The sequence below is a fragment of the Ascaphus truei genome, chromosome 2 (assembly GCF_040206685.1).
Source record: "Ascaphus truei isolate aAscTru1 chromosome 2, aAscTru1.hap1, whole genome shotgun sequence".
Taxonomy (NCBI): Eukaryota; Metazoa; Chordata; class Amphibia; order Anura; family Ascaphidae; genus Ascaphus; species Ascaphus truei.
The window spans coordinates 88955765-88973649 of NC_134484.1; the positions used below are offsets into that span (position 1 = coordinate 88955765).

Below are 17885 nucleotides of genomic sequence, written 5' to 3' on the forward strand. Positions count from 1 at the left end.
AGACACACACACTCTCTCTCTGACACACACTCTCTCTCTGACACACACACACACACACACTCTCTCAGACACACACACTCTCTCTCGCAGACACACACACTCTCTCTCAGACACACACGCTCTCTCTCAGACACACACACTCTCTCTCAGACATACACTCTCTCTCTCTCAGACACTCTCTCACAGACACTCTCTCACAGACACTCTCTCACTCAGACACTCTCTCTCTCAGACACACTCTCCCTCTCTCCCTCCTTCCCTCTCTCTGACTCTCTCTCCCTCTCTCTGACTCCCTCTCTTTTTCTGACTCCCTCTCTCTCTGACTCTCTCTCTCTCTCTCTGACTCTCTCCCTCCCTCTCTCTGACTCTCTCTCCCTCTCTCTGACTCTCTCTCCCTCTCTCTGACTCTCCCTCTCTCTGACTCTCCCTCTCTCTGACTCTCCCTCTCTCCCTCTCTCTCCCTCTCTCTGACTCTCTCTGACTCTCTCTCTCTCTCTCTCCCTCTCTCTGACTCACTCTCCCTCTCTCCCTCCGACTCTCTCTCTCCCTCTCTGACTCTCTCTCTCTCCCTCTGACTCTCTCTCTCCCTCTCTGACTCTCTCTCTCTCTGACTATCTCTCCCTCTCTCTGACTCTCCCTTTCTCTCCCCCTCTCCGACTCACACACTCTCAGACTCTCACACTCTCTCTCTCAGACACACTCTCTCTCTCAGACACACACACTCTCTCTATCAGACACACACACTCTCTCTGACACACACTCTCTCTCTGACACACACACTCTCTCTCTCAGACACACACTCTCTCTCGCAGACACACACACACTCTCTCTCTGACACACACGCTCTCTCTCAGACACACACACTCTCTCTCAGACACACACACTCTCTCTGACACACACTCTCTCTCTGACACACACACTCTCTCTCTCAGACACACACTCTCTCTCGCAGACACACACACACTCTCTCTCTGACACACACGCTCTCTCTCAGACACACACACTCTCTCTCAGACACACACACTCTCTCTCAGACATACACTCACTCTCTCACAGACACTCTCTCACAGACACTCTCTCTCTCAGATGCTCTCTCTCAGACACTCTCTCTCAGACACTCTCTCTCAGACACTCTCTCTCTCAGACACTCTCTCTCTCTGACACTCTCTCTCTCAGACACTCTCTCTCTCAGACACTCTCTCTCTCAGACACTCTCTCTCTCAGACACTCTCTCTCTCAGACACTCTCTCTCTCAGACACTCTCTCTCTCTCAGACTCTCTCTCTCTCTCTCAGACACTCTCTCTCTCAGACACTCTCTCTCAGACACTCTCTCTCAGACACTCTCTCTCTCAGACACTCTCTCTCTCTCAGACACTCTCTCTCTCAGACACTCTCTCTCTCAGACACTCTCTCTCTCTCTCTCTCAGACACTCTCTCTCTCTCTCTCTCAGACACTCTCTCTCTCTCTCAGACACTCTCTCTCTCTCTCTCTCTCAGACACTCTCTCTCTCTCAGACACTCTCTCTCTCTCTCAGACACTCTCTCTCAGACACACACACTTTCTCTCTCAGACACTCTCTCTCTCTCAGACACACACTCTCTCTCAGACACACACAGACACACACATACACACACACAGATACACACAGATACACACACACAGATACACACACACACACAGATACACACACAGATACACACACACACACAGATACACACACAGATGCACACACACTGATACACACACACAGATACACACACACAGATACACACACACACTGATACACACACACACACACACACAGATACACACACACACACAGATACACACACACACAGATACACACACACACAGATACACACACACACACAGATACACACACAGATACACACACACACAGATACACACACATATACACACACACAGACACACACAGATACACACACACAGATACACACACACACATAGATACACACACACACAGATACACACACACACACACACACACACACACACACAGGAGAGCAGTGGAGAGCAGAGGCAGCGACAGATGTGAGTGACTGGAGGGAGGGGGGGGAGGAAAGGCAAGCGATCCGTGCAGGACAGGCAAATGTACAACTAACTCCCCCCCCCCCCCCAGCAACCCCCCCTACCTTCTCCTATCACCCGGGGCAGAAGGGGACGGGACACAGCGCAGCCACCAGCAGGCAGAGGAGCCAGGAGAGGGAAGGCAGACACACACACTCATCGTGTGCTCTGCACAAAGCAGAAGCCCCGCCCCCAGCTTCCTCTCTGCCTGCAACCAATCCCCTGCGGCCCAGTCGGCATGAAGGAGGGATGGTGGGGAGGGATAATCGCGGCGCCCCTCTAGGCAAGCCACGGTGCACAGATTGGGGACGGCTGGGCCGCAAATATGTTCGTTGTGGGCCGCATGCGGCCCGTGGGCCGCGAGTTTGACATGCTTGCCGTAGAGCAACTGCAAAATCTGCTAGGTCCGACATTGCTAGCAATCATAAAGTGGAGTCACGCACGCCTTCCGCAGAGGGTGTTTTGTGGCCTGTGGGGTCTGGAGGAGGAGACACGCGACCAAGAGCAGCTCTAATTCTAATTTGGAGGCGTGCCCATGACATCACGTGAGCGGTTCACCCTCATTGGCTTAAGCGTGCATGTGACCAGGCCATCAGGCGGCAAAATAAAAAAAAATTCTCCTCTAGGATCGCTTTTCCTGACGCGCACATGCACGTACACACGCACACTATGGACATTCGCGTAGACTTAATGTGTTTGATCACGCCACACACGCGGTTGATAAGCATGGACGCAGCCTAAGTCACAAGTGGAGAAATCCAACCTGTGATATTTATTCTGCAAGTTACAAGAAAGAAATCCTGTACCAATCTATTTAACAGGTTCACCTCCAATTTGCCACCAAATTAAGGCCCATAAATAGGGTGGAGCTGGTTAATCTGCAAATCCGTTTTTCAGATAAGTATTAAATATTCTTCATTTAAGGAACTTTACAACTTAGATGGCTGAATCCTTTCCCTTTCTGTTTGTCATAGTTTAATGGTTGTTTTGACTAATACAATACAGAAATTAACAGGGCAGGGACTGACATTTATATTGCAATGATCAACTAAAAGGGATTCTGCTGCAAACATGATTTTCTGTTTCTTTTGGTCAATTATTAACTGACATCTGTACATGTAGTAAATAAACCCCAAGCACATTGATGGTTCTTGTTGTGATACACTTTCTCTGGGGCTTTTAATTGCTGAGGCCTGCACAGCGTTGCAAACATAACTCGCCTCTACTGTCTCCACCCAGAACATTTATGTGGATACCTGACTTGGTACTGTACTGTATGTACCAACGTGCATAAGTACCAATGTTCCAAGCCTAGTCAGGATACATTTTTAGTACAAATTAGGAAGGTAAAAATTAAAAGGAGATGCTTTTGTTGAGATTGGAATGAATTTGTCAGCAGAAAAGGTATTATTAGCTTGTAATGAGATGAGATAGATCCCTTATGGTATAAAACTATAAATAACTTAAGGTTACTGCAAAATCAACATAAATTCTTCTCAGTTTGAGTAATTCTATAAGTACTGTACAAGTGCCAGAGCAGCAATGAGATTCACTGCGCTTTTGGCCATAGACAACTGCCTTCCTTGTTTAAGAACGCAAGAAAATAACTAACCACATTTAAATGACTATGAATACAAACATACTACATCCAAATCTCATTGCTTAATCAGGCAAATCCAAAACCTCCCCGGAAGAAGTTCCCTTGTTGGAACGAAACGCGCGTCGGGATGACGTCATAGCGACGCCGGCTGTACTGATGCAGTGTCAAACTCATAGGAGTTTGTTCACGTCCTGTAGATTAGCTTTAAACTTTGATGTGGGCCACAGATGTGGATCCCACTAGCTAGAAACTAGGCATATCAGAGTTTCTGCTGGCACTGGCTAGCCATAAGTATATATACACAGCAGGGTTGCGATAACATCTCTCCCCCCCCCCTGGAAGGAGCTGCTAAAAGTGTGAGTTCTGGCTATTAGTCTGGAGTACCCGCATGAGGTTTACAACGGGGTATACTTACCTGCACCCACCTCCTAGCAGCGCTCCCATTGATTTGTTATCAGGGGGGTCCTTTCCCTATCTGGGTCTGCATTTGGCTCCCTGTGTATGCAGCAGTGTTATGTACCTCACTGCAGCCTTGTAACACAGAGTTGCACTACTAATGCACTATTAATGCTCCCAGTGCCTGTGTATCACAACACCTGTGTAGAGTGCACACTAGTTGTTTCCCCCACAGGGTCATATACATTGTGCATTCACTACATTCTCAAACTAGTGTTGTGAGAATCCACAGTTTCTCTTATCTACAGTGCATCACACGAGTTATGACACTACCTGGTCATCCAGAGTGAATGCACATCAGAACTGCACAGTACACTCTTTAGGTTTTAAATATATTTGTTATGTTTGCATTTTTCAATAAATAAAAGTTTATTATTTTGATTAGTAGGGTTGAGTGCATCACATAGGGTTCTCTCCTCTCTCCTCCTATACGCTAAGTTTCACCCTGATAGCACCTCCCTAGAAAGTCTATTTTGAGCTGAGCAGGATTCTCCCTTCCCCACCCCTCCCCCTCCCCTTCCCCCACTGACTGAAATCCAAAACCTCACACATTTTAATTGCTAGTTGTGTTTATACCCCAATTACAATTCTGAAATACTAAACATGCAAGACTGCAAAGTATATTTAATACTTTTCGTGGTAAACGAAGACTCCTCCGGTTTTGCAGCTTTGAGACCTTGCGTAGCTTAATGTGAACATATTTCCCCGCCCCCTTACAGTACCTCTGCAGGTGCTGCCATAGGTTGCGGTAAGACCACTGTAGGTAGGGAGGTAGTGCAGGAGCGACCGGGTCGCCGGAGATCCGCGGCAGCTCCCTTAGAAGGGCGCCGCAATCTTGATAGTGTGCGCGTATGCAGGGTACAGTTGCGCATGCGCAGAGAGGTGCTGGGAGTTGCGTCAGCCATTACAGGCGCACGCATTCGCAGGAGAGTGGGGCCCTCTCATGCAAGGGCTCCGCAGGGACAACAACCCCCAGAATACACCAGGGCTGCTAACCACATGGCGCGACAGAGCCAATATGGATCCCGGATCCCCCTGCTCACAAGTAGATATATTTTGGCGCGCTTGGAACATGCCAGTCAGAGCAGGGACATCAGAGGGTAAGGGTGTGTGTGCAGGGTGTCTGTAGGCCCCTGCACTAGGACAGAGACCCCCTGTTAGGCCCCAGCTAGGCTCCGACTCCCCTAAGCATGTGGTTGCTGCAGGGACAGGCCCATTAGATAGGGACACTGCCCCTGTTGTGCCAAGTGTGAGGGATACAGCCAGGACGCGGCGGTGAACTGGCAATCCGGTAGCCTGGGATCAGATCACCCCACAGATAAGAGACTCTCTTCATGGTGGGACCCTCCAGCTGGACACCACTCCACGTGGAGGCGAACTCATTGCTGACTGTGATGGCGTGGGATCGGACGGCTCCTTTCTCTTCAGTTGGTGTTACCGGGTGTTGGGGCACCCGGCAGGTATCACACCTACAAGTGCACCAACTTTAACAGGGATTGTGGGCAACGCTGTCACACATACATTGGAGGGGGGGGGTGGCTTCTGTGGGCACTGGGAGGTTGAGTGCCCAAAGCACCTCAGTATTTGGGGGTAAACCCCACCAGGGTATGGACACAGTGGTTTGGCGCACAGTGCGGGGGTATGGCCCTGTGAGGCCTGTGTTATGTTGCTGTTATCACCTGTTCAGTAAATCTGTTATACCATAGCAGTGTGTATTTCTTACATTGTGTCCTTTGACGGGGTTATCCAACATAGTTAGGATCCCGCACAGGTGGAGGCGCTGTCACCAGATGGATCAGGTACACCCCAGGCTCCCAGCAGTGGAGGTTCAGGCCTCCTGTGAGCCACAGGTAAAGCACCACACACACGTCGTAGCCGTCTCATCTCCCATAGGGTGGGGGAAACAGTGCTACACATGCAAACAGTAGAACTTCTAATCAATATAATTTACAAGCTTGAAATATTAGAATTGTTTTTTCTAATTTGGAAGAAGTGGTGCAGTAGTGATGACACTGCTTTAGAGACACTGAATCTGCCTTTAGCACAGAACTTAGGACTATTAGCTCTTAAGAGCCATGATAAATGATATAGGCAGTGCTGTATATAATGTAATCACAGGAGAAAACAACAGTAGTACTAAATGCAGCAGTTTCCTCAGATTTCCATTCAACAACTTCACCAACTTTATGTGAACCTGAGCAAGTAACTTTTACTTCCTTTAATGTATGTATCAATATTGTAAAAAATTATCTATTTCAGAAATTCAGTATCTGAACCTGTTCTTGTGTACTGTGAATGCCAGCTGTGCACAGAAACCTGATGTTACACGTGCAATTATTTTCTACAAGCTCTCAGTCATACATAATAGTATAACATTCTACTATGTGGATCAAATGTTTTAAGCAGAATACAATTATCATGAAAATCTACTGTACCTTGGCTGCAATGCTTGCAATCTCGTTGTGAAGTTCTTTGGTGATTTCCTTTTCTCGGTTGAACTGCCCCACAGCTTCGAGGTATTTCTTATCAATATCGCTGAAATTGGACTGGAGAGCTAAAAAGGCATTCTGCCAGTGGGTAGGTCCGGTAGTAAGCACATTTTGACTGTCCACTAAACAATGACCATGCTGTTGAACTTTCAACTTTAAGCCTTCTAGCTGTGGATCAAAAAAAAGAGAGAGACAGAAAAGAGAATAAGAACTGATGTAATGACAAACAAAATTGACCTTACTGCCAAGCCTATATTTGTATTAAATATATATATTAAGAAGTAGAGTAGAGTATAAATATATATATTAAGAAGTAATTGTTGTGGCATGTCTCATACACCCTGTTTCACACTCAACCATCATACAGTGTTTAAACTTCTGAACACACAGAAAAGCGGTCCTCTTTTTAGGGTTAGCCAAAAATCTTTTGACAAGCATTCTATATATTTTGTATAGTATGGATTAAAAATGTAATCCAACTCAAATTTCATGTCCTTTAAAAAAATATATATATATATTATTATTATTATTATGAGAACATTGGATGGGGTGGTAGATAGAGGCAGAATAGGCTTGTCGTAAAAATTATATTTATTTACCCAATGTAATCCAACGTTTAAAATTAACACAGCAGCCTACTGTATATCAAGGCCATCACTTTGATAAAGGCTGCTGTGTTCATCCGAAATATAGGATTATATTGGCTAAATCAAAACCAGCAGGATTACCCTCAGGAGCAGTGGGCACCGGCATTCAAACCCTTTATACCACCGTCAGTGCCCAGTGGGATATAACATTTTGCAACAGTGGATGCAGCACAGTCAAAATATTTGCCCGTTGCAGCTCTCGAAGCCTATTTCTTGAAAAAATATGTTTTTGTTTGCCAATTAATAAATATCTAAATATATATAAATCATCAAGGAGACTAACTGGGTAACTCAATAGAAAGCCGCACCGTCATCTCCCAATGACACTGCAGCCTTATGTTGGCTGCCAGATTGAGCCTGGCCCCAGCAGCCATATTATTTCTCTGACAAAAACACTTGTTCAGATAACATAAAAGAGAAAAAGAAACAAGCCAATACTTTGAGAAAGTAACCTAATTAAGGTCACCTTTTTATTCTTTGTATAGCCCCGTATGCCTAAGTGAACTACACGGCAACTACGCGTGCTGTTATACCTGTTTGCTCACAGGAGGCCTAAGCCTCCGCCTTTGGGACACTGGGATGAGCTCTTTCTCCTTGCAGTGCAGCGCCTCCACCCATGAGGGATCCCAGCGTTGGCGGGATAACCCTTCACAGGAACCAATATACAGTAAAGAATAATACAGCACACAATGCATATAACTAAGGTTTACTGGATATACCTACTAACACATACAATAAGGGTCATAACTGTACCCACAGAGTATACCCAATGACCACACACGTGGTGGTTCTCCCAAAGTACTATGGGTGTCGTGGCACCAATACTCCTGGCGTCCTGTCCCAGCAATTCCCACCCAAGTGTGGGGTAGCGCTACCCCCTGTGGATGTAGGTGCACGTTTAGAACCTGCCTGGGTACTCCAGAACCCAGGTGCTGCTTGGCGTAGTGAGTTGGAGCGGGTCCCATGCAGCAGGGCCGCCAACACAGGTATACAGGGATATACCAAATAAGTATACATGGGAAGGATGTTGATCCAGGGATTAATCCGATTGCCAATTCTTGGAGTCAGGAAGGAATTCATTTTTCCCCTTAATGGGGTTTTTTGGTTGCCTTCCTCTGGATCAATAAGTAAGTATAGATATAGAATAAAGTATTTGTTGTCTAAATTTAGCATAGGTTGAACTTGATGGACGTACGTCTTTTTTCAACCTCATCTACTATGTAACTATGTAACTATGTAACACAAATCCCCTCTCTACTTACACTATATTGTAATTGGGAAGCGCTTTGAGTCCCATTGGTAGAAAAGAGCTATATGAACTAAAGTTATTATTATTATGATGTAATACAGGTGTAGGTGTTATTACAACAAAATGATGCGGCAGCGGTAACGCGTTATCACATGACAACGGGTGCAATAACATCTGCTACGTCTGTATATTGCATTAGTAAAATTGTAAGCAAATTTGTTCAATGAAAATTTGGGAATAATCCTACTTCTTTCAATCATGTGGTCACAGACAAAACAAAATGAGTGCAGATGTGTGTACTGTTAATTAAACTTTAGAGTGCCCGGGGTCTGGCGCACCAGGAGCGATCATATTACGCAACGAGGCGCCAGATGTCAAAAACAGAAGTTAGTGAGGGCGGGAGGCAGGGGGGGGGGGGCCTCTGTTGTACCTGGTATGTCATAGGGTCCTCTGCCATGCAAGGGTCCATATGGTATCATGTATGTCAGAAGGGCACTGTAAAGGTTAAATGCTTACTGAAACCCACTAACTGAACAAGTAGCATGTGGTCACTTCTTTTTGTAAACTTTATCATGGTGCTTCATTGAGAAACAGAACCACAAGCAAACAAAAAAATGTAATAAAATCCTAAACTGGTTAATTTTATGGCAAAGAACACATCTTCCATAATGATGATAATGTTGAGAGTGGTCACATATTTGTTTATGCAAACTTGTATAACATTTATGCCCCATATTCTCTATACTGTTTAGCCGTTTCTCCATTGCAGTGAAAGGGACTCAGAGGCGTGCTTCCATGCCATGCAAAAGCGACTTTGACCCACGGATTTTACCTTTTTCAAAGTCTATTTTTCTTCAAGGAAAGACAGCTGGATTCATGCTGTAGCCTCCCAACTGATGTGGCCAAATTAGTAGGGGAATTAAAATATATGTAGGTCAAAGGGGGTTTGAGTTTTTAGAGCAGATAGGAAACGGAGAAGAGTAGGAGGGCCCAGTGGTTCTCATCTGCTGTCCAAGTCTATGTTTTTATGTTTCTCCTGGCTGCAAAACTGGCACAAAATAATGTACCAGATTTATCACAGCAAAGCATTTCCATTGTAACCCATAAGATTTTCTTCTTTGATAAATGCGGGTGCATAATTTTTGCCCCAGTTGTGGAGCTACAAAACTTTGATAAAGGGCCCCCATAGTTTTGCATTGTTTGTATTACTTCCATTTCATGGAAGCAATCCTTTAAAAACAAAAAAAAACAGTCATATGTTCCAATTTTGTCAAATAGCTATTAATGTTTTCAGTGCTGGATAACAATAGTCTTGCACTGAAAGTGTTAAATATGTTTTAATAATACTATTTTTTAGTGCAGCTAAAGAATCTAGTTAATGTTACAATCACCCATCTACAAAGGTCATTGACTTCCAGGTTCACTTGAGTCATAAATCTTCAATTGCCCTCAAAAGTGACAACCCTGAAGGTTCAATCAGAGGTTGAAAATATTATCATTTATTATAGCTCTCAATAAAATAAAATTAGCATGCGTCCTCCATAAAACATTTTCAATTTATGCGGTTTATAACGCAGGCCTATTAAAAATATGTTTATATTATTCTTTTAAGTACTTCGATAGCAGACTACACCCTTATAAAATGTAGTCTCGAATGTAAGACAATGTCCTCCTGTGGCTAGTGAGCTGAGACACAATAAATAATAATTAAAAATGCTTAACGATTTTCACCACCAGTCAGGTGAGCACTGTCTGCCTCAAGTGATATCACTTATGACAAAGGAAATATCAGTTGAGCTGCAATTTATGGTTGCTGACCTGTGATTCCTCTGTACACATTGAAGTTTTGTTTGGATTTTGTTTGGCAATTTGTTTAAAAATGTACCTAAAGGATATAATGATTGCGTAAATTGTGGAAGAAACAAGCTAATCTTTACTCAGGCAGTTTTTACCAGGCTGGCGGGTAATTCACTAATGTTAATAAATTAGCAAACAGCGGAAGTAAACCTATCTGCTAAAATAGGCTATCAACCCTAATTACAGTTTATTGTATTAAGGCTAAATAGTCATAGTGAAAAACATTCTACTAATTTGTGTTTATAAAGGCTAAAAAGCCATTACTATGTAACTGGATATCAATTTTCTGTGTATACCGGCTACATACAGTAGGAATAGCATGCAGCAACATTTCTCTATATGTATGAAATATATAAAACAATGTGGCTTCTATGAAGTAGTATAAACGTCACTTTTTAGTTAGCTTACTTACAGTACACATTTAAAAGTAACATTACTTTAGCAAGTGTGCTCAAAACAGTTTTTATTAACGTTTACAAGGCCAATGTACATTTTTGGCATTCACTGTAGTTTATTCAAACGGAGATAACTGAAATAATTTTTGACGACCATTACAATGTGATTTGTTACATGGCCCTTTCACCGAGCAATCCCGCCAAAATAGTAAATGGATTATTTTTAAATAATTGGAACCAGTGGGTCCTCCAGAGCCGAATCTATCTATTTTCAGTTTGGGGAACCCCCTAGCACCCGAGATGGATACAGCTTTTTGGTGCCAGTGCTCCCTCTTGTCAATAGAATCGAACATTTTTGCCACGACAAAGTCTCTGCCAGCATTTGCCCGCCAAGGGACCCTTCTCCGCAGCCACTCTGCCGCTGGACACTCAGAGGCCAGCCATTTCGCCAATAAGATATGTTAATTGAAAGGGTTTTAGGGTAAGGGGTTAGGTATTTAGGGTAGGCGATTAGGGTAAGGGGTTTTAAGGTAAGGGCTTAGGATGAGGGTTTTAGGGTTAGTGGTTAAGGTTTTAGGGTAGGTAGCGTTAGTATTACGGGTAAGGTTAGGGGCTTACCTTGGCAAAGCAGCAGCCAGTGGAGAGATGTCCCTGCGGTGAGGTGAGTGGAGGTTAAACGCCGGCAGCAATTTGATGGCGGCAAAACGGCATCGACCAAAATGTCTTAGACTGCTTGTCAAACCCAGTACAGCCGATAGTATCATAGAATAGAAAGCCGCAACAGATAAGGTTGTGGCTTCCAAATGGCCATACGGTTTCCCGAGCATCGTTTCCTTCACCATATGTAGCTCGGGAACTATGGGGTCACAGGAGCGGAAATTTGCACTTTTCCGCTTTGAAGGACCCCTCTCATTTAAATTAAGAAAAATCTTTTAGGCAGGATTGCTGATTTAAAATGGTTTATGCCAATTAAAATGCAAACATTAACCAACTAATGCATGTTGGATGATCATATTACATCTCTATTTGTCTATTACCACCCGTCCCAAGGAAACAAGATCTTGATATAAAAAGTGTCTCTCAACCATTTTATGGTTTAAAATTACAAGAACTAACCCATTGTAAAATGGTAACAATATAAAGGGTGGAAATCTTTTATATACAAATATTATGTATTAATAAAAATGAATACTTTCATTTTTACAATATAGTCCTTCAGCAAGGATTGGAGCATATTGTCTAAAATCCAATGGTTAATTTAGTCTATATATATTTTTTTTACACTGGAGTAGCCTTTCCCTGAGTAAAAATGGGAGTGTAAAAACTGTATTGTTTATTATGACAAGTTACAATTAAACATAATGGAGCAGAAAAGGAGACGATTTTGTAAAATATATATACATTTTAAAGACATCCTTAAAAGGGGGTGGTGTGTGAACAATAGTAAGACGTGATGATGTAAAAACAACAGTAAGACATTTCATAACTTGAACAAAGAAGGTACACAACCCAAAAGCCAACTTTAAGCTGAATACTATTCACCATATACTGCAAAAGAATGGCAAATTACAAGCTGTATTTACCCCCCTTCCGATTCTCAAAATGTACTCGCTCAAACCATTTTAGTTAATATTGCCAATGTACAGTATCAGAAGTACTCTGTAGCTGCTATTTACTCTCTCCAAATCACCTGCTTGTCTGGTCCTTATTGTTCATTGGTTCTTGCACCCAAATGAGTAACAGATTGGGATTTCAATCTCCAGCAGCAGAGATTTTCAGAGAGACTTTCTTCCATTATAAAAGCATTAAGAGAAGCTTAGCCGTCTTCTCTTTTTATAATGAGGGAAATATTTGCTTAAAGAAAAACTAAAAAAAAAAAAAAAAAATCGGGAATATAATAAAATACAGTATTAGGGATTTTACCTGAATCATTTGCTCTTCGTTAGTAGCTTTAAGCACCAGTTTTTCTGACTCAATAACAGATTTCCTTTTTTCATATTCGGAAACCTATAGAAATGAACAGGAAAATACATAAAAAAAATAAAAATATTAATAGATGTCTCATCTCGTTCGTTTCTCCAGTAATTAACTAAACCACAAATGAAATGTATGTATAATCACAAATCTATTGTTACACAAAAGTAGGTTAGCAATTCAAGGATCTGCAAAATGTCGAAGGCTCCTCTGCAACTTCAAGACTTAGGCTACGATTATACGAGCTCTGTCTGGGTGTGCGCGCGATCTCGTGACATCCTCATTGCGAAGCGTCCGAGCGGCATCTGCACTGCAGACACGAGGCAGGCGGAAGAGACAGGGAGGCGTGGCCGTGAGCAGTTCGTCCTCATTGCCTGAACCGCTCACGTTGCGCGGCCGTCGCCTGAAGAAAACAAATTCCCAGGTCTGCTCTCCTGTCTGTCGCCTTGCAGTTCCTGTCTACGTCGCGCTAGGTATGTACACTTTAATTGTATTGTTGCAATTTAATTTTGAGCTGCGCAGCAGCGGGCAGCGGCCGCTTTGGGTAAAATCACGGCCTTAAGCTGCCAGATTTTAGAGCACTTAAAGGAGTCTTGGTTTTAGTGCATAAACAGGATCTAAGAGGAAATACATAAACTATGGTTTCACTAAAACCTATTAACTTCTGCACAAAAAAGTAGTTTACACGTATAGTCAGCCATTCTAGTCAATAAAACTTCTAATGGTTTTACTTGTGCTGCAGTGCATACATCATAAATCCTATACAGTGACAAATTCAATCAGCTCTTTTGTTGAGATGACAGGTCATATTTGCAGCAGAATTATCCAGCTCAAAAATATTTCTAAAATTCTCTACAACATTAAAGGTGACAGATTGTAGTTTCTGAAACTTTGCATTAGGTTTCCATGCAAAACATTTGTAGATATCTTTAAAAAAAAATACCAACGACAATATGTGCATAGAAACGTCTTTTCTTTTATGCATTTGTATAACTGACCACAGCATAATTTACACAGTAAATTGTATTTTTTTTACAAAGTAGTAGTAGTAGTAGTAGCAATAATAATAATAATTAAAAATAAGCTTAAATCTTTATATTAAGTTGATAGAATGCATAAAAATATTAATAATACATAATTAATGAGGTATCAATGCAAATGTCTTGACACTAGAATAAGAATTCTGAAATCATGAATCGCAATTTAGAGGAAGTCAACAGCCTTTTTAAAATGTTTCCTCAAAATTATTAAACGTGTACATGTGCAGTAAAGACTTACTGTTTTCTGTGCTTCGATCGTTCGTGGCGGCAGTACGCTCCTGCGTCTGCACCGATAGCAATCCCGGAAACCGCAAGCGGCCCAACAGGATTAACACTACGGGGTTCTCTGCTTCTGAATGAGACCCTGCAGCATTAATCCTGCTTGGCCATAAGCAGAGAAGAGAATCCGATACTAACCTTGTACAGGAGCTGTGCAGTCATCCCAGTCTGCCGTCCCCAGCAGCTGTTAAGGTAAGAAGCAGTCTTCGGACTGTCCAACGCCCTGGGTGACAGATACCCGAATATGGGTCTCTACATCATTAGGTGGAATACAGTACTATAGGACCATATTCGGTCATCTACATCATCAAGAGGGCCTGACAGTGTTAAATGTCCTATCCAGCCCTCTTGACGTAGATCAGGGGTGCGCAAACCGAGGGGTGCAAGATTGTTCGGGGGGGGGAGGAGGGGCAATTGCAGAGGCCCCGCGTTCTTCCCCCAAGGCATTTAAATTAATGCCGGGGGATCGCGTGAGGCCTCTGCACCTTGTCTTCGGCGACACGTCGCCATGGCAACACGGCGTCAAATGACGGTGCGGGGTCATGTGACGTCACGTTGGCATGGCAACATGAGGTCACGTGACCCCGGTGCGTCATTTCACGCCGGAGAGCCGGTAAGGGAGCGGGGGCGAGCAGGGAGGGAAGCAGGCAGAGGGGCGCAGTAGGGAAAGATTGTGCACCCCTGATGTAGATGACTGAATATGGTTCTATAGTATTCCCCTTCACGATGGAGAAAACCATATTCGGGCAAGTACACCATCCAGGATGTTGGACAGTCCGGAGACTGCTTCTTACCTTCACAGCTGCTGGGAACGGCGCAGTTCCTCCACAAGGTTAGTATCTGTTTCTCTCCTCTCCTGAGGCCCATCACGTAAAGGATTAACACTGCGGGGTCCCATTCAGAAGCATAGATCCCTGCAGCGTTAATCCTCCCGGAACACAAACCTTACTGTTTTTGGTTCTGTGGAGTTCAGCATGTCGGCCGGCGGCACTAAAATTAGTAAGTCTTACTACATCTGTATATGTACACTATGAAAAACCGAACACCATTAAATGTATTACTAAATTATTGAGATCTGTATTTTTCCTCAGGTATCATGGAGAAATCCATCTTTGATCTCTGATTAGAGATATGTGAATATCTTAACAACTGGTTCACAAAAGAGTTTGTGATTCTTTTTCTTAAATTTTGCGTTTTTATAGAAGTTGTCACAATAGTTCCAGTTGCTCAGGAATTTGGGAAAATACTATCAAGTTCAACATTTTCCGATAAACCACAACTTTTCTGGGGTAAAAAAAAGCATACTTAAAAATAAAAAAATATAAATGTGACCAATCTGCACATGCACATCTCAGTTGCATACAAACTTTCACACATAACAAAGCATGGCAAAAGAAGGCAATAGCTCCCTGCGATGCGGTTCTATTTTGACCACCCACACATAAGGGACCAATAAAAATGGATCTACCAGTACAGGAAATAAGAATTATGGGGAAGCTACCTATGCAGGGGAAGTTTGATTGTTCTTATTTTTTTTTTTCCTGTTGTTTATTTGTGCTTTGCTCCTCACAACTTTAAGCAAAGTAACGTTGCATTTCGTGATGGTTACCATTTTTGTGGTTCTAAATGCATTCTGTTTCATACATGTACAGTGGTGTGACAAAGAAAGTACACCCTCTTTGAATTCTATGGTTTTACATATCAGGACATAATAACAATCATCTGTTCCTTAGCAGGTCTTAAAATTAGGTAAATACAACCTCAGGTGAACAACAACACATGATATATTATACCATGTCATGATTTATTTAACAAAAATAAAGCCAAAATGGAGAAGCCCTGTGTGAAAAACTAAGTACACCTTATGATTCAATAGCTTGTAGAACCACCTTTAGCAGCAATAACCCAGGACATATTTGAAAACCACAGCAGTTCAATCGGTTTGAGGTCTGGACTTTGAATAGGCCATTGCAACGCCTTGATTATTTTCTTCTTCAGCCATTCTATTGTAGATTTGCTGGTGTGCTTGGGATCATTGTCCTGTTGCATGACCCAATTTTGGCCAAGCTTTAGCTGTCAGACAGATGGCCTCACATTTGACTCTAGAATACTTTGGTATGCAGAGGAGTTCATGGTCGACTCAATGACTTAAAGGTTCCCAGGTCCTGTGGCTCAAAACAAGCCCAAATCATCTCCCCTCCACCACTGTGCTTGACAGTTGGTATGAGTTGTTTGTGCTGATATGCTGTGCTTGGTTTTCGCCAAACGTGGCGCTGTGCATTATGGCCAAACATCTCCACTTTGGTCTCGTCTGTCCAAAGGACGTTGTTCCAGAAAAGTCTTGTGGTTTGTTCAGATGCAACTTTGCAAACCTAAGCCGTGCTGCCATGTTCTTTTTAGATAGAAGAGGCTTTCTCCTGGCAACCCTTCCAAACAAACCATACTTGTTCAGTCTTTTTCTAATTGTACTGTCAGGAACTTTAACATTTAACATGCTAACTGAGGCCTGTAGAGTCTGAGATGTAACACTTGGGTTATTTGCAATTTCTCTGAGCATTGCACGGTCTGACCTTGGGGTGAATTTGCTGGGACATCCATTCCTGGGAAGATTGGCAACTGTCTTGAATGTTTTCCACTTTTGAATGATCTTTCTCACTGTAGAATAATGGACTTAAAATTGTTTAGAAATGGCCTTATAACCCTTCCCAGATTGATGGGCAGTAACAATTGCTTCACTAAGATCATTGCTGATGTCTTTTCTCCTTGGCATTGTGTTAACACACACCTGAATGCTCCAGACCAGCAAACTGCTAAAACCTCGGCTTTTATAGAGGTGGTCACACTTGCTGATGATCAATTAATCAAGGGCATTTTATTAGCAGCACCTGTCTGCTACTTAGCATCTTAATTCCTATGGAAGCAGTAAGGGTGTACTTAGTTTTTCACACATAGCTTCTCCATTTTAGATTTATTTTTGTTAAATAAATCATGACACGGTGTAATATGTCATGTGTTGTTGTTCATCTGAGGTTGTATTTACCTAATTTTAAGACCTGCTAAGGAACAGATGATTGTTATTATGTCCTGATATGTAAAACCATAGAATTCAGAGAGGGTGTACCTTCTTTTTCACACGACTGTACATTAATGGCGCTATATAAATAAAGACATACATACATAATTCTTTGCAACAGAACCCTAATCACCCTATTACTATTTTCTTTTAAGGTTCCAGTGAAGATATGCACTGCACCTTCAGAACGGTGGTACTAGTAATGGTGATACAGCTGCTGAGTCTGCCATTGGGGACAACAATGATGTCGATTAAACATCCCTTTTAAATTTGTAATGTCTTTTCATACCCATGTACAAGCTTCACGTTGCATAGCCAGCAATCAATCTCGCATTGATGAGACCCAGGTCGAAACAGTTGTCAGTGAGTAGGTTTACTGGCTATGCCCTTCTTTAGCCGACGCTGTGCTTAAAAGCTGTTATTTGTAATGCATACATTTGTCGGGTTCCATGTGAAAATGGATTAAGAAGTAAAGAGTGACACTCTATGCTCATTTGTATATCATTACCCAAAATCCCTGGCTGCAGTAGAAGTAGTGTTTGCTAAGTGATATGCTAAGTGATAATGGGGAAGATAGGGTTGTAGACCTGTCTGTTCCATGAAAAGTGGTATTTTTTATTTACTGTACATTAAATTAAGAGAAAATCTGATGAATTTGAAATGTACATTGACTTTTTAATATTTGGTAGATTTGTATTGCAAAGTCTGACATTTTCACAAAAATGTTCATGACCAA

The 17885-nt window shown here is 42.6% G+C and overlaps 1 protein-coding gene across 4 annotated transcripts in view; it reads right to left on the reverse strand.

Annotated features, from left to right (window-relative positions):
- Window positions 1-17885, reverse strand: part of LOC142482964 (uncharacterized) — a 760779-nt gene that overhangs the window by 560040 nt on the left and 182854 nt on the right. For all 4 annotated transcript variants that reach the window (XM_075583088.1, XM_075583087.1, XM_075583086.1 and 1 more), the window contains 2 exons: window positions 12707-12790; window positions 6582-6803 (listed from right to left, as the gene is read on the reverse strand). In XM_075583088.1, coding sequence (XP_075439203.1) covers window positions 6582-6803; window positions 12707-12790 — 306 coding nt within the window. The remainder of the gene's footprint in view (window positions 1-6581; window positions 6804-12706; window positions 12791-17885) is intronic.